This window comes from Astyanax mexicanus, chromosome 8 (assembly GCF_023375975.1).
Source record: "Astyanax mexicanus isolate ESR-SI-001 chromosome 8, AstMex3_surface, whole genome shotgun sequence".
NCBI classification, from domain to species: Eukaryota; Metazoa; Chordata; class Actinopteri; order Characiformes; family Acestrorhamphidae; genus Astyanax; species Astyanax mexicanus.
This window is the reverse complement of record NC_064415.1, coordinates 31,832,794-31,859,368: the sequence shown is the minus strand read 5'-3', so window position 1 is coordinate 31,859,368 and position 26,575 is coordinate 31,832,794. Positions and strand designations below refer to the sequence as shown.

The following is a 26,575-nucleotide window of genomic DNA, read 5'->3' as shown; positions in this document are numbered from 1 at the left end:
ACCAGATAATAAGGGGTGAGCACAGCATACTAAGTATGTAGGCTGCTTTTGCAAAGATCTAGCTAGCTAATATAAAGCTAGATAAGTTAGCTTGGCCTTAAAGGCTTGCATTGCTCTGTTAGCTGGCTATTGTTATGTCTGGGCTTAACATGTAGCTACCTAGCTAAAACCTTCAGCACTAAAATAAAGTAGTTATTATTAGCTAACCTAGCTAACATTAGATAAAACATTCCCCACTGAAATAAAGTAATTATTGTTAGTTAACCTAGCTAACATTAGCCAAAACATTCCCCACTGAAATAAAGTAGTTAACATTAGCTAACCTAGCTAACGTTATGTAAAACATTCCCCACTGAAATAAAGTAATTATTGTTAGTTAACCTAGCTAACGTTAGCCAAAACATTCCCCACTGAAATAAAGTAGTTAACATTAGCTAACCTAGCTAACTTTAGCTAAAACATTCCCCACTAAAATAAAGTAATTAACATTAGCTAACTTAGCTAACATTATCTAAAACATTCCCCACTGTAATAAAGTAGTTAACGTTAGCTAACCTAGCTAACATTAGCTAAAACATCCCCACTGTAATAAAGTAGTTAACGTTAGCTAACCTAGCTAACATTAGCTAAAACATTCCCCACTGAAATAAAGTAGTTAACATTAGCTAACCTAGCTAACTTTAGCTAAAACATTCCCCACTAAAATAAAGTAATTAACATTAGCTAACTTAGCTAACATTATCTAAAACATTCCCCACTGTAATAAAGTAGTTAACGTTAGCTAACCTAGCTAACATTAGCTAAAACATCCCCACTGTAATAAAGTAGTTAACGTTAGCTAACCTAGCTAACATTAGCTAAAACATTCCCCACTGTAATAAAGTAGTTAACGTTAGCTAACCTAGCTAACATTAGCTAAAACATCCCCACTGTAATAAAGTAGTTAACATTAGCCAACCTAGCTAACATTAGTTAAAACATCCCCACTGAAATAAAGTAGTTAATATTAGCCAACCTAGCTAACATTAGCTAAAACATCCCCACTGTAATAAAGTAGTTAACGTTAGCTAACCTAGCTAACGTTAGCTAAATTATTCCCCACTGAAATAAAGTAGTTAATATTAGCCAACCTAGCTAACATTAGTTAAATCGTTCCACACTAAAATAAAGTGATTAATATTAGGTAAACTAGCTAACTAGTTAGCTAACAACTTTGCTTTACTGTGGAATATCTGTCAGTTTAAACTACAACTTGCAAGCTACCATTATCTGGTTACCAAAACTTAGTATGACCACCACTTAATATCAAGTGAAATTGCTTAACATTATGCAAGTATCTTTATGATGCAATAAAGAGATAAAGTTGTTATAGCCTTGGGGAGGATATTTTGAAGCATTTGTACAAACATGTAACGTTACTATGGCCATTTTAAAACATACTGCACTTTTTGGCCCTCAAAAATTTCCAAACAAATAACCTAAATTTTTTAAAATGCATTTATTTGTACATCATATTGATATGAGTCCAGACTACACAGAAATCATGTATACAGTTAAATATCTTTAGATTTTTCAATTACATGCATTTGACAGGGTGGAGAAATGAAAATTGGCATTTAATGAAATTGTAGTTGATCTGTTCTGCTGTTCGTGTTCTATCTTCTATAGTTCTATGGTTATCCATAAACGTAGCTAATTTTGAACACAATATGAAAAATCTTGGGTGAAATTAATATTATTAATCGCTGATCATGCAGCAAGTGTCTTTAGTGTCTTCCCTTAAAAATAAAACAGTATAAATGTTACTGTTAAAGGTTATAGGTTAAGGTATATTTTTTAAAGGACTGGTTATCCCAAAAAGATGGACAAGGATTTGTTGAACATAATTAAATAACTTTAGCCTATATTTTAATAAAAAATAGCTAAATGAGTAATAGAAAACAGTTAAGAATTTTAAAAATATATATTTTGTAAAAAAAAACAACAACATTGTAAACAGCCAGAATCGTCTAATCATTAAAGAAAACTGTATAAAATGTAATGTGTTCATTCGTAAATAAAAAATAATAATAATAATAAACATGCAAAAAGGCACATTATATTGATATTGAAGTTACTGCTTGTCTAACTTCATTCAGACACAGAAAAAGCATTTTCTTTTTGTTGTACTAAATGTGGTCAAGACGTATCTTAGATCACCTTCTTATGTGGTGTGAGTGAGCTGATGGTAATCTGATCATAAAGCAGCCTGGGTGTGTTTATACTCTTCTATTCATCTCAGTGCATGATCTAATCACCCAAAATGCATGAAAATCCACAGTAAGAAACATCCAAAACATGCATTAGTATTGTACAGAGATCAGCCACGATCCTTTATTTATTTAACTTCATGTCAAAAAATTTGCTAAGCATATCATATAAGAGATATCTATTTACACAGTAAAGTAGACAAAATAAAATAAAATAAGTACAAAATCAGGAAAAATCAAAACTTGAGTTTATAAAAGATTAAAGCATACAGAGTAAAAACAGGACCCTTAATATCTATAAAAAAGCCTAATACTCTACCAAACCTACCTCATCAGACAAACAGCATTTACTCTTCAACAAACACACTGCTCTTAACACAAAGGACTAACTTACCCTGGACTCCAAATCTGTTCAGATTGACTTGGATGGCATTTAGTTTTAAGAGTGGATATTGAAAGAGTATAAAATTGAGGTTTGTATGTAAGTTTCTGCTCAGAATGTATTTTCTGCTTTTGTTTCTGACATTAAATGAAATGTAATAAAAAATAACCCAGACCCATTTCTAAATAGTGATACCAATTTGAAAATTGAATCAGATAAATCCAGTGAGCAGCCCATTCTTGTTTCTTATTGTGGCACATGACAGTGAATATACTATTTCAGGGTTAAAATCCTGATGTAACACAACAGCAGGTTCATAACTTGTATTTTATCATTTTATTTTATTATTTTAAACCATGACAGAAATAGTTATATAGAACAATATATAACACAAAATAATTATATAGAAAGATTCACAAAAAAAGAGTGTTTACATGGTTGGAACCGACCTGTTGAAACAAATAATACAATAAGTTTTATCTCACAAATTTGCTCTTAGAATGTTTAGTAAACATCAAAATGCATAGGTTGCAGTAAAGGACAGAGTGCTTTAAAGAACTTTACACAGCTATCCTTTTTTGTCCCCAATTTTTAAGGCAATTTGTCCCATCCATTTAGCTGCTAGTCAACTGTATATCCCCCATCACAAGTGATGCCTCAACACAGGAGGGTGGGGAGAAAATGCCATCTACCCACTCAGAGAGAGCAAGGCCAATCAGGCCAATGGCAAGCTGCAGCACCAGGATTTGAAACAGCGGTCTTCCGATCATAGTGGCAGCACTTAACCTGTTGGACCTTTCAGCACCCCATTTTACTAAGCTTTTAAAATGTCTTAAATGGTTCTTGCACCATACTGCAGATTATGTGATTTATATTAAACCAGTAATATTATATGCTTTGGAATCTAAAATTATTATTGTGTTGTAATTTGTTTGATACAGATCATATAAAAAGTATTTTTGTTTTTGCAGAATACATACAAAGCAATGTACAGTACAATATATATATATATAGGATTAAATGTAAATGCAGAAAAAGCGTTTATATTTTTAAGCTTTCATTTTTGCTCCTGTATTTTCACTTCTGCGTACAAACTCTTGTCTTGGTCCATCTTTCCAGTTCTTCTAGAGGACGAGTTTCTGGGTGTGAAACTTATTGATGCGTATTTCATGGTGTCTCTGTCTTCAGCCTAAAATAGCAGGTTGATAAACCGAAACAGAAGGTGATTCAGCACATTTTAAAAATGGATGGGAAAAAATGCTTTTACTTTTTACATTTTCACCTATACTTTAAAATTATTTCCAAATTTACAGTCTGGCATGTTTCTTATAAGCAATCTGAATCAGACATTAATCACACAAGTCTTAGTTAGTTTACTACTAAATCAGTAATGTTTTATCTAAATGTAATAGATTGGAGCAATACCATAAAAAGTAATTCCAATTCCTTTAGTTTTTTGCTTTTTTTGCTGTGTTACTCTACATTGGAAATGTAGTATTATCAAAATTATATTTTTACAAAATTGCAAAATTGTAAATAAATAAACAAACAAATAAAACATGGTTAAAAAAAAGATCCACAGCTGTACATTTACACCGACTTACTGCTTTTACCTCATTCAGCTGAGTGGCATCAATGTCACCTTTAAAAAAAAAAGAAAAAATAAGTACTTGTGTCACTGGTGCCCAAACACAAAACAGATAAGAGCGGATACCAAACACACAATTTATCAAATCGGGCATTGAACTTATAAGAATAGTCAGGATCAGTAACCAAAGGGCAAAATAAACAAACAACACACCAGAGTGAGCAGACAAGGAGGTCATACACAGGAAATCCAATAAACAAGCAAAAGGGCAAGACAAAATAGTAGTCAAAGTACAAAACAGGTCAGCAAAGAGAAGGCTATAAAAAAAGTAGAAAAAGTAGAAAAATGATACCCCAGAAATTGTTTTAAAATAGACTTTTATTTTGACGGCGTGTTTCGCAAGTGAGTTTTGGACCTTTTTTTTGGACTGGACATTTTTTTTGGAGCTGGTAACCCTGAGTAAAGCTGCTGACTGCAGGACATTACTGAACAGGCATATGAACTCAAGCCTAAACATAGTGAAAGACCACATAACAACCAGAGCCAGTTTCTAACAACAAACAGTTGTCCCTTCAGAAGCTTAAACTAGCCCAAAATATATGAATGTCACACTTTTGAAGTAAATTGCAAAACACCTGCGTGTACGACTTAGTATTTTGTTTATAAGGGATTTATCATCACTATTGCTATTTGCCTTTAACTCATTAGTTCATTTTATTGTAACATTAGTGTATTATTAGTTCTTTTCCTAGGAAGATTTTAGTCTGGACTTCTACAAGTTTGCCTGCCATTTTCATGTAACATTCAAGGCAACACCCACATTTTTAAATTTTTAATTATTTTTATTTTTTTTGCAGCTGCAGTCATTTCTAAAATTAGTACAAAAAAACGCACCCGCCAACTTAGAATTTTCACCCGCGACTGGATTTTCAAACAAGCCCAATTTGGCGGGAAAACTACGAACTTGTGGTGGCTTCACTTTTGAGAGACGATGCTCTGTCCAGCTATACACAGTCTATGGTCGGGACTTTCTTGCAGCTTCACACGAAGTCAGTGATGAGAGCAATACATCACAACAATGACAATATACTGCAGTAAAAATGACTTTTGGATAATATATTGTTATGTTAACAGACTAGGAGGGTTTGGGTTATCAAACGTTTGCCAAAAATCTTTATGAAACAAATAAAGTAAATAAAATAACATTCTTTTTCATAGAAGGACTCCATCGTAAGAAGTGCTCTCAGTAGTGCACTGTGTTCCATCATTTCAGTTCAGAATTATGCCACCAAAGAAAAAAAAAAAAAAAACACATAACACAACGCTACTGAGTTTTGTTTTTTTTTAAGAGTGGAGCAATAATAATAATATTTACCAAACCTGTTTATTGTTTTAAATATTAGGCGATAAAAATATATATATATTTATATATATATATATATATATATATATATATATATATATATATATATATCAGACAGTGCACACATATATATAATAAACAGAAGTACAGAAAAATATATATATATTTTTGTGATTAACTGTAATTCCACAAATGTTGTTCTAAGTCATTAAGTCAAGGGTGGGCTTTGATTCATATTAGCAAATGTGCCCCATGTCAAATCCACTCCTACTGTCACGCCTGGCCCTGTTTCCTGTCTGTCCTCGTGCCTGTGTTGTCCCACGTGACCCGTGCCCCTGTGTTCTGCCTGTGATTTTCCATTACCTCATGTCTCATTTGTAGCTCCACCCCTTCCCCAGGTGTTTCCACTCCCAGTGTGTTTCCTGTTATGTTTAAAAGACTTCCTCTGTTACTTGTCCTCGGTCGGTCTTTGCACTGTCCCCCGTTGTCTGTCTCTCTGCGTTTCTCTGTCTCTCTCTGTGTTTCATAGCCTTAGCCCGAGTCCCTTGTTCTTTGTTTATCTTCTTGTGTAATTCTTGTTTTGTTCAGTTCTGTTTTGTTTGTCTAGCTTTAGTTATTAGTTTACTTCTGTGTTCCCTAGTCACCTAGTGTTTAGTCTTTTAGTAGTTTATTCCCTTGCCCTGTTTTAGTTTATCCTGCCTAGTTTTATAGTCTCCCCGTTTGTTTATCTTTAGTATCTCTTGTTTGTTTGTTAGTTTTAGCTCGCCTCTGTTTCTTGTTTTTCTTTGTTTCTTGTTTACTTGTTTATTTGTTTATTTATCATTAGTCTCTCTCTCTTGTTTATTCCTAGTTTATTTTCCAGCGTTTGTTTAGTTATATGTTCTCTAGCCTCCCTCGTTTGTTTAGTTATTTTGTTGTTACGTGTTTACTTGTCTCTTTGTTTAATAAATTCTCACCCTACCTGTGTTTACATCCGCCTCCTCGTCTCTCTGCCTGGGTTTAATCCTGACAAAAAGACCGACCGCAATGGATGTAGCAGACTGGCACGCTGCAAGGAAGGCGGACCTGGAGTTTCTCCGTCTCCTGGCCGAGCAAATCCGGGGAGATGACCCGCTCCCAGCGCCTTTCCGCGGGTTGGAGCCCGTCAGCCCAGCTTCAGCGGTGCCCACCGAGACTCATAAGAAAAAAAAGTCTCGGAGGAAACAGGCCCGAAAAGCCCGCAAGGCGCGGGAGGACTCCCTCCGGAGCGGGGAAAATTTTGGGGGGGCGCTGGGGGTGTGTGCTGTCAGCCTCGGTCCTCGCCCCGAGGAGGAAGGGGGTGACTCGGATGCAGGCTGTGAGGAGTCCTTTCTCTGGGACTACTCCGATCTCCTCACACCTGCGTCCAGCGAGGAGGAAGAGGACTATCCTCCAGCACCAGCCCTCCTGCCGCTACTTCCTTCCACGGTGGCAGTGGAACCGCGCTTCGAGACCCCCTGCGCGGCGAGCCAGCCGCGGTCAATGACTTTCCCCGCGCTCCTCACGCCGGACTCTGCACGAAAGAGTAGGAATCCAGTCCGGGTTTTTACTTCACCCGCAGCTTCGGGCTCCAGTGCTGCAGCGGATCTCTTCATGCCACGCCCCGTGAAGCACGCGTCTGAGGCGCTGCACCCCATGATACGAGCGGCGGCCGCGCCGCTCTCCGAGATTTCAGCGGCGGCCGCGCCGCTCTTCGAGACTTTAGCGGCGGCCACGCCGCTCTCCGAGATTTCAGCGGCGGCCGCGCCGCTCTTCGAGACTTTAGCGGCGGCCACGCCGCTCTCCCAGACTGCAGCGGCGGCAGCGCCGCCCTCCGAGATTTCAGCGGCGGCCGCGCCGCTCTCCGAGATTTCAGCGGCGGCTGCGCCGCTCTTCGAGACTTTAGCGGCGGCCACGCCGCTCTCCGAGATTTCAGCGGCGGCCGCGCCGCTCTTCGAGACTTTAGCGGCGGCCGCGCCGCTCTCCGGGACTTCAGCGGCGGCCGCGCCGCTCTCCGAGATTTCAGCGGCGGCCGCGCCGCGCTCACAGACTGCAGCGGCGGCGGCGCCGCTCTCCGAGATTTCTGCGGCGGCCACGCCGCTCTCTCAAGCACCAGCAGTCCCAGCTGCTCCAACTCAAGCACCAGCAGTCCCAGCTGCTCCAACTCAAGCACCAGCAGTCCCAGCTGCTCCAACTCAAGCACCAGCAGTCCCAGCTGCTCCAGCTCCGGCACCAGCAGTCCCAGCTGCTCCAGCTCAGGCACCAGCAGTCCCAGCTGCTCCAGCTCCGGCCCCAGCAGTCCCAGCTGCTCCAGCTCCGGCCCCAGCAGTCCCAGCTGCTCCAGCTCCGGCCCCAGCAGTCCCAGCTGCTCCAGCTCCGGCACCAGCAGTCCCAGCTGCTCCAGCTCCGGCACCAGCAATCCCAGCTGCTCCAGCTCCGGCACCAGCAGCTCCCAGAACTATGTTTGGGCCCAGGCCCCGTATTTCCAGGCCTGCTCCTAGGCCTCCTGACTTTGCCCCCAGTTATGTGCCCAGGCTATCCCCACAGACTTTTGCCGGTCCTGGGCACCCACCTGTGTTTTTGGTTCCCCTGTCTCTCCCTGTCCTGGTCCCTGTATCTGTGTTCGTGCCTGTTCCTGTCCCCTGTGGTTTTACTGTTCCTGTCCCAGTCACCGTGTTTGTGTCCGTCCCCGTCAATGTTCTCGTCCCTGTTCCCATGTCCGGTCCCGTCCAGTCTCAGTCACCTGTCCAGTTCCCCGTCCAGTCTCAGTCACCTGTCCAGTTCCCCGTCCAGTCTCAGTCACCTGTCCAGTTCCCCGTCCAGTCTCAGTCACCTGTCCAGTTCCCCGTCCAGTCTCAGTCTCCTGTCCGGTTCCCCGTCCAGTCTCAGTCACCTGTCCAGTTCCCCGTCCAGTCTCAGTCACCTGTCCAGTTCCCCGTCCAGTCTCAGTCACCTGTCCAGTTCCCTGTCCAGTCTCCCGTTTGGTCTCCTGTTTTCCCCGGCCTCTCCCTGCCGCCAGCCCCCGGGGTTTGTTTTTACGCGCCTCGGGCGCTGCGCGTTTAGGGGGAGGTTTCTGTCACGCCTGGCCCTGTTTCCTGTCTGTCCTCGTGCCTGTGTTGTCCCACGTGACCCGTGCCCCTGTGTTCTGCCTGTGATTTTCCATTACCTCATGTCTCATTTGTAGCTCCACCCCTTCCCCAGGTGTTTCCACTCCCAGTGTGTTTCCTGTTATGTTTAAAAGACTTCCTCTGTTACTTGTCCTCTGTCGGTCTTTGCACTGTCCCCCGTTGTCTGTCTCTCTGCGTTTCTCTGTCTCTCTCTGTGTTTCATAGCCTTAGCCCGAGTCCCTTGTTCTTTGTTTATCTTCTTGTGTAATTCTTGTTTTGTTCAGTTGTGTTTTGTTTGTCTAGCTTTAGTTATTAGTTTACTTCTGTGTTCCCTAGTCACCTAGTGTTTAGTCTTTTAGTAGTTTATTCCCTAAATTTATACAGCTCTGCCTTGTTTAGTTTTGTATTTATTCAGTTCCTCGTTTGCTTTTGTCAGCCTCCCTATTTGTTTGTAGTTTATATTTATCTTCCTGTTTATTCTGTTATTTTCTAGTTCCCTGTGTTTTCCCTAGTTTATTCCCTTGCCCTGTTTTAGTTTATCCTGCCTAGTTTTATAGTCTCCCCGTTTGTTTATCTTTAGTATCTCTTGTTTGTTTGTTAGTTTTAGCTCGCCTCTGTTTCTTGTTTTTCTTTGTTTCTTGTTTACTTGTTTATTTGTTTATTTATCATTAGTCTCTCTCTCTTGTTTATTCCTAGTTTATTTTCCAGCGTTTGTTTAGTTTTATGTTCTCTAGCCTCCCTCGTTTGTTTAGTTATTTTGTTGTTACGTGTTTACTTGTCTCTTTGTTTAATAAATTCTCACCCTACCTGTGTTTACATCCGCCTCCTCGTCTCTCTGCCTGGGTCAACCCTGACACCTACACTTTTGGTGGTTGGAACTAACAAAAAAAATAAGCATTGCTAAATAGCTACGGGAATAGATTCAATACCAGGCCATGAGGGAATAAAAGCAGTAGTTATTTATAAAGGGGAAAACACATGAACTAATCAGAAGGTCGCCGAGGCGTCATGTATTCAGGATTATCAGGGAGGTTAAATGCCGGAGCATCCTGGGAAATGTGGTCTTTTGTGTGAGCACTAGAGTCCGTGGCAGGCAGACAGACAGTGACAGGACTGACAACATGTTGTGACTTCAGCAAACAAGCATGTCAGACAACAGTGTCTTGCTGTTCTGTTTGTTAGAAGGAAAAATATTAGTTAAAAACTTACGTTTTTGTTGACTCCTGCATAACAGTCCTCCCATGATTATGATCACAAACACACAAATTACATTTGAAGATGTCAAAGCAAGAACAGCTGGACTCCAAAATGTACAGCAGTCTGTTAAAAAAAAAAACCATAAGAAAGAATAGCCTTGATTAAAGTTAAAACTTGATTAAAGAAGTTAATCATTATTTATATGCTTCAAAAAAAAAAGTGGGACCAAAACAGAAATGGGGTGATGCCACTCATGTCACCATCTTGCAAGTATATGAGTTTTCGGTAGATTTAGTTAATGGATATACAGTATTTGTAGTTGCTATATAACTTTGAGTGTATGCTTTTTCCTGTGTACCTTTGTACATGAACTTAAATGTACTTTGATCATTCTCAAAATCTAACCTAAAATCTAACATTTTCCAGTTTTCCAAACAAATAAACAAGTTTTTTTATTCATTTTTTTTCACTTTATCTATTTCTAATTTTTATAAGAGATCAGACTATGCACATTTCTTGCTTAATTTCTTTAAGGATGATTTATTTGGTAAAATTGCCATTTAACAAAACTGTGAATAAAAACCAGGGTTATTCCACCAAATATTGATTTCTGAACTCTTAAAACTTTATGAATATGAACTTATTTTCTTTGCATTATTTGAGCTCTGAAAGCTCTGAATCTTTTTTGTTATTGCAGCCATTTTTCATTTTCTGCAAATAAATGCGCTAAATGACAATATTTGTAATTGGAATTTGGGAGAAATGTTGTCTTTAGTTTATAGAATAAAACAACAATGTTCATTTTACTAAAACATAAACCTATAAATAGCAAAATCAGAAAAACTGATTCAGAAACTGAAGTGGTATCTGAAGTGTATTTAAGTATATTTTTAAAAATATACTTAATATGGGAGTAAAATTAAAATATGTACTAAAGTACATACTACATGTACTATTTTAAACTTAAGCAAACTTTAAATATTATTTTTAATACACTTTTGCATATTGATGCACATATTGTATATACCTTAATGACACTGGAACAATAAAATACACTAAAAAGCACTTTAGTAGCTTTAAGCATTATTAAATGTCACTAAATATATTTTGTATGAACACGTCATATAATTTAAAGCACATTGCTTAAAAATACCTTTTATGGAAATACAGATAAAGTATATTTAATGTGCATTTTCATAAAGTGTATTAAACTGAAAATATACTTTTAGTATTCTTTACCTAATTTAAACATACTTTCAATTCTCTTAAATATACTTTCTTTTAACAAGGGTCAGATTAAATGATGTTTGATTTTGACCCACCTGTACAGTACCGTTTCTTTCCTCACACAGTGTACAATAGAAAAAAGAAGCATTGTAATAAACTAAATATATGTGTTTTTACATGTTTATAAAAAAAACCTGTAAACATTACTTTACTGAACTCGCTTCTCTGTAAAATGCTTTTTGTACCTTCTGGATGCAGTTTAGTTCCATTTCCAAACAGTATCTCTCCACATGCAGCTACAGCACAGTAGTAAGTTCCAGCATCAGAGAGGCTGAGGTTGTTCTTGGGGAGTTTGTAGATACAGCTCTGTGTAGGAGAAACAGTCTCAGAGCTTTTCTTACACTGATCACTCCTGTTTCCATGAGTGAAGATGATTCCTGGATCAGATTCTCCTGATCTGTGTCTGAACCAGTACACACTATGATCTTCTGAACAGTCCTGGGTTTTGACTGTACACTGCAGTGTTGCAGAATCTCCTGGATGTTCTGGATTCATCACAGGCTGCTGGAGAACTTTGTGCTTTGTCAGTGATGCACCTCAAGAAAGAAAATATAGCATGTCTGTATCTACAATATTAAAATTTCTTAATATTGAAATAAAAAGGTTTGGAATATTTGTCATACCTTTAACAAGAAGATAGGTGCCATTTCCAAAGCTGATCTCATATATAAATAAGGAGGCACAGTAATATGTTGCGGAGTCTGATGGTTCTATATTGGAGATGCTCAAATTAAAATGCTCAGCTGCTATCAGCATTTTAAAGCGACCATCCTTATCAAAGTCATTATAAAATGCTGCGGGTTGACGCTGGTATGATGTAGCAATTAGCAGAGGTTTCTCTCCAAGCTTTTGTTTCATCCATGCGATGGTGCTTCTACTCGCTTTTGAAGTGAAACAAGACAGATTAACACTGCCTCCAACTTCAGAGATCTTCAAATGATCCTGCTGATTTATATCAGTATAAGCAGCACCTAAAAAAAACAATTACTTTATATAGTTCTATAATGATTTGTTTGCATAAATTAGGTTTTTACTTCTATTATTTTAAGAAATTACACAGTAAATTGGCCAGTGCTGAATTGGTATTAAATTTCAACAACTCATTTAACCAGTAATGTCAGTAATGCGATACTTAGTAACATGTTACGAGTAATTTAATGTGTAATCAAATACTATTTCCAGCCCAGTAATCAGATTAAAGTTACTTAAAGATTAAAGTCACTGTGCTTTTTTTTTTGTAATTTTCCGTATTCATTTCATTGTAGCATCCGGCTGGACCTGTTGAAAGGGTGGAGCAGCACGTTAAATTCTCTTTCTCGCACGTTTTTGTTGTTTTAGCATGACCACCTTTTTTATTTCCAAGTCATGACCAAGCAGGCTACAATAAATGCCCATTACTTCCCTTTAACCCCTTAACAGGCCAATATTTTTGTTCATTTTCTGTCTGATATTACTCCCCTAAATATTGAGGATTCATTTTCAAGCATAACATAAAAATGTTTCATATTTGATAAAGAATGTTACTTAAAACATAAATAATTGTAATTGTAATAGAAAGTATGGAAAAATAGTCAAGTAAATCTGCAACTGTCAAAATATATTGAATAAAATCATAAAATTATCTCTTTTCTGAACTTCATTTTGAAATCAACACAAATCCTGAATACAAAACAAGCAGTTCATAACCTCCAAACGTTTAGTTTTGTTATGTTTGTCTAGTTTTTACGTCTATTTTTAACCCTTGGGTGGTGTTATATTTTTGTTACTCGTTTACTTTGTTACTTGTATTTAATTCAGCAAAATTAAGCAATTTTACATTAAAATGCTTTACACATGCTTGCTTCACCTAAATAGCAAGCAATATAAACAGCTTACATGGTTAATATTTGCCCTTTACCTTTCTTATGTTACATTTCTTTCAAAAAGTGCTACTCTTTTTGTATTAGTTTTTTAATAAAATGTAAAAGAAAATGAATTAAACTTAAGATATGAGTAGAAAATTTGTTTAGTTTCAAATTTACAAATGAAGCAATGTTTATTAGCCCTTGGCCAAACATACTGTATGTAATATAAATGTGTGTGGGGGGAGGGGGGTGTACAGTGTGTGTTTATCGAAAATGTGTTTTGATATATGTTTTTCACAAAAAATGAGCCAATGCCAATGAGTTTGAGTTAGAAAAAATATTTTTTTAGTATTGTTTGATGAAAAATGAAAACGGGTCCCACAGACCCGAACACCACACAAGGGTTAAACCAGCAGAATTTGGGTTGATTCCTGTTACTGATCTGGAATTATTAAGTGAAGTAGAGGGTAAAAAAGCAGCTTCTCCAAGTGTTAGGATATTTTAAAGTCCTCAAATTTTCAGAATGTATGTAAGTTATTTAACTGCAGAGAAAAGGGTTTTTGTATCACCTACACCACCATCACCTATACCTGTAGCATATACAGTATATGGGTCAGGGCAAGTTAATAGGTTAACCCAGTTTCTGCTCATCTTTCCACTGGAAAAGAACCGAAGTTTGTTCTCGTTCTGACTCGCAGAGCTACGGTGGAAACTAGCTCCCTTGAGCATCATGACCACAGTCAAGAGGCAGTAATCAGGATAAAGAAACACAGTCGTCGCTTTATTGCTGGAACGTATAATGGTTGCTGTTGGCCGCAATCATGCCAAAATAACAATAGGCAAGTGAGCTTTCAAGCTAACAGGCTAAAAACTAGCAATTGGGCTCTGTCCTCCTCACACACACACAGATAGATGTTCTCTATAGCTGAAAATAAAAGCACTATTTTGAGTTTGTATGAGCTAAAGATATCAAGGTTGGTTGTTCAGTCTGTGCTGGAGACAAAGCGCTACACTTCACTGTAAACCTGTAAGTTGTTTGAACTCAAATGATTTAAGTCTGTTTTACATAAAATTGGATATTTCTAAACAATACTCAACTATTTTAAGTTAGTTGAACTGATTTGTGGGCACATATAAACATTTAAACTGAGATCTTAGTTTATTCTGTTGCCATTAAAAGCTTCTTTTCCATTGGCTTCTGTTACAATCTGTTTGCATATACTGGGTGTGTCTAACAGTTTCTGACTGACACTCACCATCAGTGTGTAGTGATTCCCCCTGGGCTACCTTAGAAATAAATTAACTTCCTGTTTAGTTGTAATATTATTGATGTTTTAAATTATGCTAACACAAGTTTTTATTGCCCATTACTTATTTTTTTTTTTAAGACAACCAGTTTCCTCAAATTATTTAGGCAAATGTAACTTCAAAAATTGAGCAAACCGGCTGCTTTTTTAAAAGTTGAGTAAACTCACCTTATCTGGTCTTATAGCATAACAAAAATTTAAAATGTTAAATCATCTTCCACTTTAGTTGTAATAACTTGATGTTCTAAGCTATGTTAACTTGAGTTTTCATTACCCATTACTTAACTTTTTTTAAGGCAACCGGTTTCCTCAATTTTTTAAAGTAAATTCAACTTATCCGGGTTTACAGTGTAACAGAACAAGTCCCCAAAAAGTGAAGCTTTCAGTAAAGTGAAGTTTTGATAAAACTATTTTTGTCGTAGCAGCAGGGGCGTATTAATTATACTAATAAAGTAACTAATAAAAAAAATAAATTGAAAGTAACTTAGTTACTTTTAAAATCAAGTAATCCATAAAGTAGCAATAGGTGATCTGTAATCAGATTACGTTTTTAAGTAACTATGCCATCACTAGATTTAACACTGGCAATTTATTGAGTTTTCAAATTAGAAGAACTAGAAAACAATCACCTTGCATCAGTGATAAACAAAAAGTATACTTAAATTATGATTAAAAAAAAGGTTTGTACTTAAATCAAATTATTTTGAAACAACTAATTTGCACTTTTACTACTCTAATTGCTACATGTTTGTAATTAAAATTATATACATTTGCACTAAAAATGTATACTGAGTATACTAGTCATAATATTATTTTCACCATTTAATACAATTTAAGTATATTTGTGTAAGCTGTCCAACTGATCATCAAAAACATATTAAAGTTATTAAAGTAAGTGATTAAAGTACAGATCATAGATTTAACATCACTATCATTTGGAAGAATGAATATAAACTGGTAAAAACAAAAGCAAGATAGCTCATTGCAAGCATTAGCTGTTATTTTTTCCTACACTAAACTAACTAAAGTTAACTTTTAAAATATAATTTTAAAACGTAAAAGGTTTATTAGCACAGTTTTAATTTGTATGAGCAACACAAAATTAATGCTTTGCTATCAAATTTTACTTAAGTACAGTTTAATTGCAGAAATATGCAATAAATAATATAAAAGTACATTTTATATAGTTTATATAGTAAAAGTATAGTTTTATCATAAAAAACGGAGGTTTGTAAAATAATACTAAGTATATATTTTTATTAAGTACATCACCAGAACAAAATTAACACAAGAAAATAAAATATACTTTTTCAATGCATACTAAAATATAGATTAAGTAGATAAAACATTTAGAGAAAAGTATTTAAAAGGTAGTTTAAATACACTATTATTATATTATTATTATATTTAAATATACAATTTTTTCACAAGTGTACATTTTGTCACTATTATTACAGTAAAAAAAGCATAAGCACATAATAAATAACTGTTATAAATGTATACTTACACACTCGGGGCAAGAGAATGGAAATGAAAATCAAAATATTTCTACTCATTTTTTTAAAGGCAAAAAAACCCAAATATGAACCATCAGATAGGTGTGATTTGAAACTCTTGATGCTGTATCTGTCTTAGGTTAACTGACTTTTCTCACACGGAGAGTTCTGGGACATGCTGCTGTCAGGTGGGTGGCTGACAGTGCATTAAAATAGGTCAGAACTGGTAAAGCAAGAGGGCATGTACAGCAGGGGGTGATATGCTAGTATGAGGTTAGAGAATATTGTTGCTGAAATAGATATTATCAGTTTGGTTTCTTTCAAACAAAAGTTAAAGATAGGGTCTCTATCTTGTGTGTGGTTTAAGTGGTTTACGTAAAAGAAATTTGACATCAATATTTACAGACATCCTTGGAATATAGACTTTTTTTTGTCTGAATGCAAAAAAAAAAAAACTTTCCATTTTTTCCCATATTGGAACATGATTTCTGGAACATGTAGACATTTTGGAATTAAGACGTTGTAATAAAATACCTGGGAATATGCGGCAATGCGATTACATGTTTTCAACTTTGACTGACAGGGTTTGCAGCAGGATGTGGAGGTGGACGCAAATGCGACAAACACTGATCTTTAAAATTATCAAATTTATATATATATATATGTTACATTGCATGCTTGTATAAAAATAAACTATTTTGTTAAAAAATGGGTATAATTTAATATAGGTTTTATTTATTAATGTGTTTTGTGCTTTAGCAGGTATCCCAAATGTAATTCAAATGTATTGTAAATTAGAAATTTCAGTTATGCTTTACAATGGGTCACAAATTACAGTAATTACTTTACACTGCATTATTAAACATTACTAAATAAATACTAATGAATTGAGACATTGGTTACAAATTCAGAATGATTAACAATGTCTTAAAGGAATAATCAATAATAAATGCGTGTGTGAAATGATTACAGGAGTCCAGTTTCCAAACACTTTATTGTCTGCCCCATCCGCTTGTCCTCAGACAAGAAGCTCATGCTGGTTGCCAGATCGACACACAGTGGCAAACGACAATAGGTCTTACACCGTAGCTGATCAATATATATACGGTGTAACACCTATATATATATGTATATATATGTGCTGAAGTCATAACTTGGTAGAATCCAGTAAACCAATAACTAAACAAGAACAAAACCAAAGACAGAGTCAACCATGAAATAGAGAGTCCTCCATGATATACAGTACCAGCAAATATAATCACAGGTCAATCCCAAAAAGTTTTAGAACAAAAGCATTATATGAAACTGACTCTCAGAGTTACCAGCCAACTTCAGTATCAATTTACATAGTAGAAAAAAAAACATTGAATGAAAAGGTGTGTCCAAACGTTTGGTTTATACTGTAAACAAGACAGATAAAAAGACCAAACAATATGCAATAACAGGGTTGGCAATACTTTGCAAATTTACACAGAGTTTACAGTATATACACTTGATAAACCATCAATTTTTATGTTAAGCAGAGAAGAATCTGTTTGATCAGGGGCATCATGAAAATCAATTAGCAAACATTACATTTACACTAAAGCAGAGAGAGTTCTTTAAGTTTCCATTAGTTCAGCTTTGCTGATGATATTTGGCCTGGGAGTACTCCTCAGTGTCTACAGGTTTCCATTGTCATCTAGCAAGTCCTTTGAAAAGAAAGAAAGAAAAAAAACAGCAGATGAATGAGCTTTGAGTGTGAACTAAAAAAAAGTAGGCCAAACTAAGACCGTTAACACAGTTCAAAATATACAGAAAAAAATAAACACGAGAAAAATAATGGCTGCAATACTATCTTTTTATTCAGAGCCTGCTTGATTGTCTGCATTGTTTTTTTTTTATAATTTAATTTCAAATCTTCCATTTTTCTGCCAATTTAGCCAGGCCAATTGTCCCACTGAGCAACTGCCCTTCAAGATTCCTGTGCACGTCCCTGTGGAACACTGATGTAGATGTGATTGTTTTTTAGGTGCTGCTTATACTGATATAAATCAGCAGGATCATCTGAAGATGATCAACATCACCCTAGGAGTCTATATACCCACCCAGAGAGAGCAAGGCCAACTGTGGCTCTCAGGGCTCTGGCAGCACTTTAGACTGCTTGGACCACTCTGCGCCCTAAAAATTACATTCATTTCTCTGTCTGAAAAAAAAAATTCTCAGTGTATTGCTGTTAATTACAGAGCCCATTAGGTGACTTCATTAAAATAAATGTGTGGACACAACTTATTAAAGCATTGGAATGAGATAATCAATTCATGAGAATAACTTATTAAGCTGTGAAATTGAGATAATTAAACTGTGGGAAAGACTTATATGGCCAGGACTTAATTATTTCAACTCATGCAATAACAGAGTTGGCAATACTTTGCAAATGTACATGGTATATATATATATAGACTGGAGAATCCATCACAGGTTAGTTTAATCAGTATTTAGGTGAAGCGGAGAAGAATCTACTTGATCATTGGGTTAATGGGAATTATAGTTTAAAATGACATATATGGCCAGGACTTTTTTGTTCCCACACCTTAAAACATTTTGTCTCATTCCTACACAAGTTGTGGCCATTGTTTATTATTTTTTACCATGATGAAACCTTAGGGGCTGTGCAGTTAATACATATAGAAATATAGAGAAAATATTAAATAAACATAGAAATAGGCCACCTTCTGATTGTTTCTGTTTTTTGCACTGCAGAACAACAAACAGGATGACTGCCAATAAAAAGAAGACGTTTGATAGAATCAGTACAAGCGGAATGCTACGGACAGTCTTTGGGGCACCATCACCTGTAAAAATATAAAATATCGTAAGCATACATAGCCATTTATTGTAAAAACCTAGTTAAGAAAACACCAGTTACATTTAGAACAATGCAGGGTTCACTGAATCTCCTTGACCAAATGCTGACAAGAAACAAAACTCATCATAAAACCCACTGATGCTGATGTTCATATTTGTTCGATTTACAAAATTAATAGGACCCATCACTATATTTGCATAGCTGTAAAAAAATAAGTGGTTTAAAAACACATAATAAATCTGAGGCAGACTATGGACCCTAAACCATGCACAAGGTGCGTTGCGATGCTTGCTGCTATCTTACACCCCATCAACTGTCTATTTTTACTCCTTGCCTCTTTGAGATTAGGATTATATCTACACTGATGGGTGTGGTGGTCTGAAAGTGAGGTGTGTTCAGGTAAAAATCAGGCATATTTCTATCTTAGCAGCGCCACTGACTGATTAAAACCCTGACAACAGTCAACAGTCAGCCTCCAAATCCTATCTTAGCCATGCAGAATTTGCCGCGTGCATTGCATGCACTCAGTGCGTGTACACCCCCACTACTTACACACACAAATAAACCAACTGCACTGCACAAAATCCAGCTTTACATCAACAATTAACAGGAAAAAGAATAAAATAATATTGCTGATACTTTAAATGAGCTGCTGGTGTACCTTCACAGCATTAATGTGCATCCCAGTGTCCTCTGCTGAGATGCGCAAGTGCGAGTTTCACACTGTTAAGATATCAACATGCTAAAGTCAAAATGCACCTGCATTTTAATGGGAATGGCAACTAACACACTGATTAATTTATTTCATGTTACGCCCAAAACACACCTATGAATAAATAAGAGAATTACTACATGCCGTTTTTGAGCTGCGCAAGGTGTATTTTTTGTGTCTTTAGGATGTCAAAAGCGCACCAACACACCCTAAAACACCAGGAGTATGATGCGTAATTTAGCACTATAGATTGCTAAAACAGGGCCCTACATGTAAAGGATCATTCTAAGCAAAAACAAATCTTATTAAGTTTTGCTTTAACATAGTAGCAAATATTTTTTACCTGTGAAATCCATTTTAGTTCCATTTCCAAACAGTATCTCTCCACATGCAGCTACAGCACAGTAGTAAGTTCCAGCATCAGAGAGGCTGAGGTTGTTCTTGGGGAGTTTGTAGATACAGCTCTGTGTAGGAGAAACAGTCTCAGAACTCCTCGTACACTGACTGCTGGAGTCTCCATGAGTGAAGATGATTCCTGGATCAGATTCTCCTGATCCGTGTCTGAACCAGTACACACTGTGATCTTCTGAACAGCTCTGAGTGTTGACTGTACACTGCAGTGTTGCAGAATCTCCTGGATGTTCTGGATTCATCACAGGCTGCTGGAGAACTTTGTGCTTTGTCTGTGATGCACCTCAAGAAAGAAAATATTGCATTCTCTATATTTTTCGTCTGTATCTACAATATTTACATTTCTCAATATTGAAAGAAAAAGGTTTGGAATATTTGTCATACCTTTAACAAGAAGATAGGTGCCATTTCCAAAGCTGATCTCATATATAAATACGGAGGCGCAGTAATATGTTGCGGAGTCTGATGGTTCTATATTGGAGATGCTCAAATTAAAATGCTCAGCTGCTATCAGTATTTCAAAGCGACCATCCTTATCAAAGTCATTATAAAATGCTGTGGGTTGATGCTGGTATGATGTAGCAATTAGCAGAGGTTTCTCTCCAAGCTTTTGTTTCATCCATGCGATGGTGCTTCTACTCGCTTTTGAAGTGACACAAGACAGATTAACACTGCCTCCAACTTCAGAGATCTTCAGATGATCCTGCTGATTTATATCAGTATAAGCAGCACCTAAAAAACAATCACATCTACATCAGTGTTCCACAGGGACGTGCACAGGAATCTTGAAGGGCAGTTGCTCATTTAACACAGCGCCTTTAAGTCAACAGTGTCTTAACTGTTAATAAGCTGGGGTTATAGCGACTCATTAGCCATTTACAAAGACTTTAAAAAAGACGTAACTTTAAGAACGAAAATTTACACCTGTTTCCCAAAATTCTTTTTAGTCTCCAAAGTTACAAACAAGTGGCTCCATCTCTGCAGCTCCAAAAGAAAGACACCACCAATTAAAAACTGGACCATAATTTTTTTTACATACAATTTACATATGTATCATATCCGATGTTTATTATAAAGACAAATGACAGATACAGATATATACAAGGTATTCTTGTTTTTTGCACCAGGAGTGGCATAAAATTATCCAAAAGCAGTGTGTAAGACTGGTGGAGGAGAACATGGCAAGATGTATGAAAACTGTGATTAAAAACCAGGGTTATTTCACCAAATATTGATTTCTGAACTCTTAAATCTTTATGAATATGAACTTGTTTTCTTTGCATTATTTTTGGTCAGAAAGTTCTGCATTTTTTTTTTTTTTTGTTATTTCAGCCATTTCTCATTTTCTGCAAATAAATGTTTTAAATGACAATATTTTTATTTGGAATTTGGGAGAAATGTTGTTTGTAGTTTATAGAATAAAACAACATGTTAATTTTACTCAATCATCAATGTTTGGACACTATCTTCATAATTTGGGCTCTGCATGCAAAATGATAAAATTCATTTGTCCAATTACTTTTGAGCCTCTGAAATGAGGAGGCTTTGTAGAACAATGGCTGGAATTCCGAAACACTTACACACATAGTATATTTTTGCTTAACTCCTTAAGTCAACCCTAAAAGTCTACACTTCAATTATATAATTTAAAATGTATAATAATCTGACGCTTCAATCAAGATAAATCACTATTTTAAGTGAATTAAATTATTTAATGCATTATTTAAGCCCATTATATAAACAATTTACAGACATGTTTTATATTCAATCGTTTTTTTTCTGTAAATTTTCCATAACATAAGAAACATAATAAATATATATTTTAAATATATATATATATTTTCGCAAGAATAAAATAAGTAATATCTTAAAGTACATGTTAATGCTCAAATGGCTAGCCATCTAAATGCCTCGAACTAATAGATTTTAATAATTGGTCATAATATAATATCTCTGCTATCCTGTTTGATTTAGTTAATCTTGATGTTGTTCATGTTTTATTTGGTTGATTTTTTTAATTCTATGACTATAATTACTAAAAAATAATGAAAAACTTACAAATTACTTATGCTCATAATTAAAAAAATGTGTTTAAATACAAGGTTACAAAGTACTTAGTCTTAAGAATGTTTTGAGAAACACACCCCCGATTATTTGGATCAGTTGTTTTGGGAGCTAGAAACCATGAAATAAAGTGCAGGACAGAATACTACCAGAATCAGGGTTAATAAATCTATATTATCTATATTATACAATATATTTTTTCTCCATTACTTAAGTTTAAACATACAGTAAGAATATATTGCTTATATTTACTTACATACATGAGAGATGACAAATAGAACCACCATATATCCACACATTTTCCGATGGTGAAGCTGAATAGAGTGACCTGTTTGGGAAAAAAACACTGTTACACTATAACAAATAAACAGGAAAATAATAAAGGCATATTTGTTCACCAGTAAAAATGAGTAGTGCACTACCTCTCTTGGGTACTTTAATTTAATATCATTATACTCACTCAACTGTGCAGTCCTTAGGAGTCTTAGGAGTCTACCTGGTCTTAGACAAGTTCAATATAATATCTTGAAACTAGCGTGCACACAAAGCCCTGAGCATTAGCTCTTTATATACATGTACCCAGGCAGGGAGATTTATACCCCCCCTTAACACTGTATTACGCAACTCTTGCTCAACCCAATATTCCCCTTTGCCTTTTTTTTATAAACTTCATTTAGAGAAAAATATTTTTACAATTACAGATTTCAAACAACAAACAATATTACATGCTAAAATTTAGAACAGTAACAGTTTTACATTTATAAATTCACAAAGTCCCGTCTTTTATTTTTTGTTGTTTCTTTTGGTCCACAATCCTTCTCCTCTTCAGTTCTCTTACAATATGACTAAAAACGGTAGTGCTTGGTACAAACATTTGATCAATTGTCATCTTTGTTCTCGTTTTCCATAACTGATTTTTGCAATGCATATAATTAAAACATATAAATATATTGTTCGTATTTTTGTATTGATGAATTGACTTGAATCATTAAGCTATTGTTTTAATTTTTATTTGTATATTACTATTTATATCTTGAATTTTTCCCAGGTTTCTTTTGACCTATAACATTTTAATAGAGAGTGTTCAAGGGTTTCATCTTGGTTACAGTGGTGCATTGGGCATTTAATTGTTTTGAAATAACAAGTCCATTTAACTACTGTTCTCACGGGTAATCTTATTACAGAAATTAGCCATGATATATCGCTAAAATTTCCAGATGAAATTTTACTATTTATATTATTACATGCTAATTTATTTAGCTCTAATTGTAAATCTTTGTATGAAACAATATTACCATATATATATATATATATATATATATATATATATATATATATATATATATATATATATATATCATTACGTATTGCTTCTTTTTTTATCATTAATCCAGTCTGTGTTAGTACGTATATATTTTGTTATGAATTCTGAGTACATAATTTTAAAATAGGGAAAATTTGACCTTTGTGGTTTTCCTATTTTCTCCCCTTTGCCACTAACACTTAGATCTACCCCTTAATTTTGTGCACTGATTTATGTGGTGATAAAGAGATGAAGTGGAGAGTGAAGTGTTAGGACTACATGGCTGACCTAGCCAAGATTTTTCAAAATGTAATGAGAAATTACTGTTACGATTGCTGCACATGCAGGACTGTTACAAATTATTACAGGCCGCGAGCAAAATATATGTTTTATATATATGTTCCCCTTATTCTGTTAATATAACTTATAGTGCATAGCCTTATTATTTTTAAAGAAAATATTATTTTAAAGATTTATTTCTAATTATATACATTTAGCTGCTAGTAAGCTGTATATCCCCATCACCAGGGATGCCACTAGTAGTAGGGTGAAGACTAGTATATACCTCCTCCGATACATGCGAAGTCAGCCACCGCCTCGTTTTAAACTGGCTCGCTACATTGCCTCGTTCTCAGTGAAAAAGTCAGGGGAAAGCGTAGCTGTTGTATCGGTTCTTGTATTGTTGTATCAGCTAACAGACGCCTTGTCCTGACCGACATCACCCTTTTGAATGATGAGAGGAAAGAGCACCATCTATCCACCCAGAGAGAGCAAGCCTTTCCTAATTGTGCTCTTTCAGAGCTCCAGCAGCTGATGGCAAGCTGCATGACCAGGATTCGAACCAGCGATCTCCTGATCATAGTAGCAGCACTTAACCTGCTGGACCACTTGGCGCCACCTATATCAGTTTGTTTTTAAAAAAATCAGGTTCTTGAAGATTGTCCCATTTTTATTATGAGGAAGATTATAATATTTTCCAATTTTAACTCAGCTTCAAGGGAAAGGGTGACACTAGAAAACAAGTTACAAGTGGTACAAATGAAAAAATGGGATTGGAACTAAGTGCTTCACACTAATAGGTTCTTAATGTGGGCTTCCCACTAAATACTCTACCATTGAAAAAATCAGAAACACCTATTTATCTTCTTATCTGGTAATCATGTTCACAGTGGGTGTGGAGTCCACACAGGGTCATTGTGCTCAAGGCAAGAATACTCATTGGACAGGATGCCCATCTGTTGAAAGGTAATACACACACACACACACACAGTTAAAATATCATTTTAAGCTTTTGAAATCACATTTGAGGCTTTTTTTAAACTTATCATAATTTCTTGTAATTATGCTGCTTTATTCATTTGTTTTATAAGCCTCTGCACTTCTGATTCTAGGTGGTTGTTACTTACACCCCCACACCTCCTTCAAATCTCAATGAGGTCAGGTTGTGGTCTATTTGAACCATCAAACTCTGCTATTTGTATACAGGTCAACCACCAGCTGGAACAATTAATGGCAGGTTTGCATGAGAGGTTTACTTTCAAAAATTCCAGTAAAATACTGTTGCTGCGGGCACAAAAAAGCACAAGCACACCTCAGGTGATTCTGTTTGTGGCGTGCTTGCAGAAATGGCTTCTTTCGCATTACTCTCCCATACAGCTTCTCCTTGTGCAAAGTGCGCTTTATTGTAGACCGATGAACAGTGACACCATCTGCAGCAAGATGATGCTGCAGCTCTTTGGAGGTGGTCTGTGGATTGTCCTTGACTGTTCTCACCATTCTTCTTCTCTGCCTTTCTGATATTTTTCTTGGCCTGCCACTTCTGGGCTTAACAAGAACTGTCCCTGTGGTCTTCCATTTCCTTACTATGTTCCTCACAGTGGAAACTGACAGGTTAAATCTCTGAGACGACTTTTTGTATCCTTCCCCTGAACAACTATGTTGAACAATCTTTGTTTTTAAATCATTTGAGAGTTGTTTTGATGAGCCCATGATGCCACTCTTCAGAGGAGATTCAAATAGGAGAACAACTTGCAATTGGCCACCTTAAATACCTTTTCTCGTGATTGGATACACCTGGCTTTGAAGTTCAAAGCTCAATGAGGTTACCAAACCAATTTTGTGCTTCAGTAAGTCAGTAAAAAGTAGTTAGGAGTATTCAAATCAATAAAATGATAAGGGTGCCCATACTTTTGCACCAGGTTTAATGCATATTGCACATTTTCTGATAGTACAATGAACCTCATTTCATTCCTGAAATATTACTGTCCATCAGTTATTAGATATATCAAACTGAAATGGCTGTTGCAAACACCCAAATATTTAGAACTAAAAATGATTAAGATTAATAGGGGTGCCCAAACTTTTTCATATGACTGTAATTGCACAGGTCAAATGTAGACAGCCTTATTTAGTATATATTGTACAGTCTCTAATTAGGTTTTTAAGCAGAAGCCTGAAAGAAGAAAATGTACTAATTTTCCAAACAGGAAATATATATAAAATTAACACTGATACATATAATGAATGCTGATAAATTTATAATAGAAGCTGAGGACCGTCCGCGGCCTGGGGAAAGCAGCTCGCTGGCCTGCTTGCCACCTTCGCCCCCCTGACACTAAGAAGCCACTCCGAGCCCGGTCGCGCCGCACCACCGCGTAGGAAATGCGCCCGCGCTGCAAATCATGTTTAACCAAATCATTTTTTGCATTTCTTTCAGTTATCCCGTAATTCATTTATTAAAATCTGCCCTTAAAACCATATTATTAAACATAATATAAGTTCTATCTTAAATTTCATTGTAATCAAATATGAGTGACATTTAGTACAAAATTGGCTTGTGCCATGATAAACATTTTATTCTCTCTAACTTATAGAGCATTATAGTGATTTTTAAACAGTAATTACAGCTCATATCAAGACGTTAAATGTGTATGTGCTTGGCTGTGTGCTGCTGTGAGTCTGATTGAAAGTGAAACTGAGATTGCGATTTCTTTGTGAAACGTTCAATAAAAAGCAACAGAAAAGAATCGCAACAGGCAGATCTTTGCACGCACGTTGCACGTCGCAACGTTAGGGAAACCAGCCCCAGGAGTGTCTGTGGTTTGTTTCTTTCTAAGGTGTGAAAAAAACAGCAGTATTGCGTATTGAATTCAAGTAAACAAGTTTTGGTTGGCACATTTAAGACATATTTTGTAGTATTCATTGTTTTGTATCATTTTTATTGATCTCATTTGGCAAGATAATTGACGTGAGTTTGATTTAAACGCTCTTAACCCTTCATTTGTTGTTGTTAGCATGTACAAACCTATTTCACACATTCGTGAACACATGGTCATAGCCCTGCACCTGTGATGTACATTGCGTACATGTGATACAGTTACTTGGAACTGAAGAAGGTCAAGTCATTACACACATCTGGCA

At 36.1% G+C, this 26,575-nt stretch overlaps 2 protein-coding genes across 2 annotated transcripts; both read right to left on the bottom strand.

Annotated features, from left to right (window-relative positions):
- Positions 1 to 3,688: 3,688 nt before the first annotated feature.
- Positions 3,689 to 15,994, bottom strand: LOC103023763 (uncharacterized). Its single transcript, XM_022686226.2, has 5 exons — positions 15,967 to 15,994; positions 11,794 to 12,141; positions 11,356 to 11,706; positions 4,245 to 4,273; positions 3,689 to 3,820 (listed from the first exon to the last, which is right to left on the bottom strand). The coding sequence occupies exons 1-5, from the start codon at positions 15,992 to 15,994 to the stop codon at positions 3,689 to 3,691; spliced, it is 888 nt and encodes a 295-aa protein (XP_022541947.2).
- Positions 15,995 to 17,478: 1,484 nt separating this feature from the next.
- LOC107196810 (uncharacterized) lies at positions 17,479 to 26,513 on the bottom strand. Its single transcript, XM_049482816.1, has 5 exons — positions 26,501 to 26,513; positions 20,173 to 20,520; positions 19,721 to 20,071; positions 19,327 to 19,361; positions 17,479 to 17,508 (listed from the first exon to the last, which is right to left on the bottom strand). Exons 1-5 carry the CDS (start codon positions 26,511 to 26,513, stop codon positions 17,479 to 17,481), a joined length of 777 nt encoding a protein of 258 aa, XP_049338773.1.
- Between the last annotated feature and the right edge of the window lie 62 nt (positions 26,514 to 26,575).

Excerpts from the sequence above, each read along its gene's own strand:
- LOC103023763 (XM_022686226.2), bottom strand. The coding sequence starts at position 15,994 with ATGTCCCAGAACTCTCCGTGTGAGAAAA. Across the intron at positions 11,707-11,793 it reads CACCTATCTTCTTGTTAAAG|GTGCATCACTGACAAAGCAC; the intron begins GTATGACAAATA and ends TTCTTTCTTGAG. Across the intron at positions 3,821-4,244 it reads ATGCCACTCAGCTGAATGAG|GCTGAAGACAGAGACACCAT; the intron begins GTAAAAGCAGTA and ends CTGCTATTTTAG.
- LOC107196810 (XM_049482816.1), bottom strand. Across the intron at positions 20,072-20,172 it reads CACCTATCTTCTTGTTAAAG|GTGCATCACAGACAAAGCAC; the intron begins GTATGACAAATA and ends TTCTTTCTTGAG. Across the intron at positions 17,509-19,326 it reads TGCACATTAATGCTGTGAAG|GACTTGCTAGATGACAATGG; the intron begins GTACACCAGCAG and ends TTCTTTTCAAAG.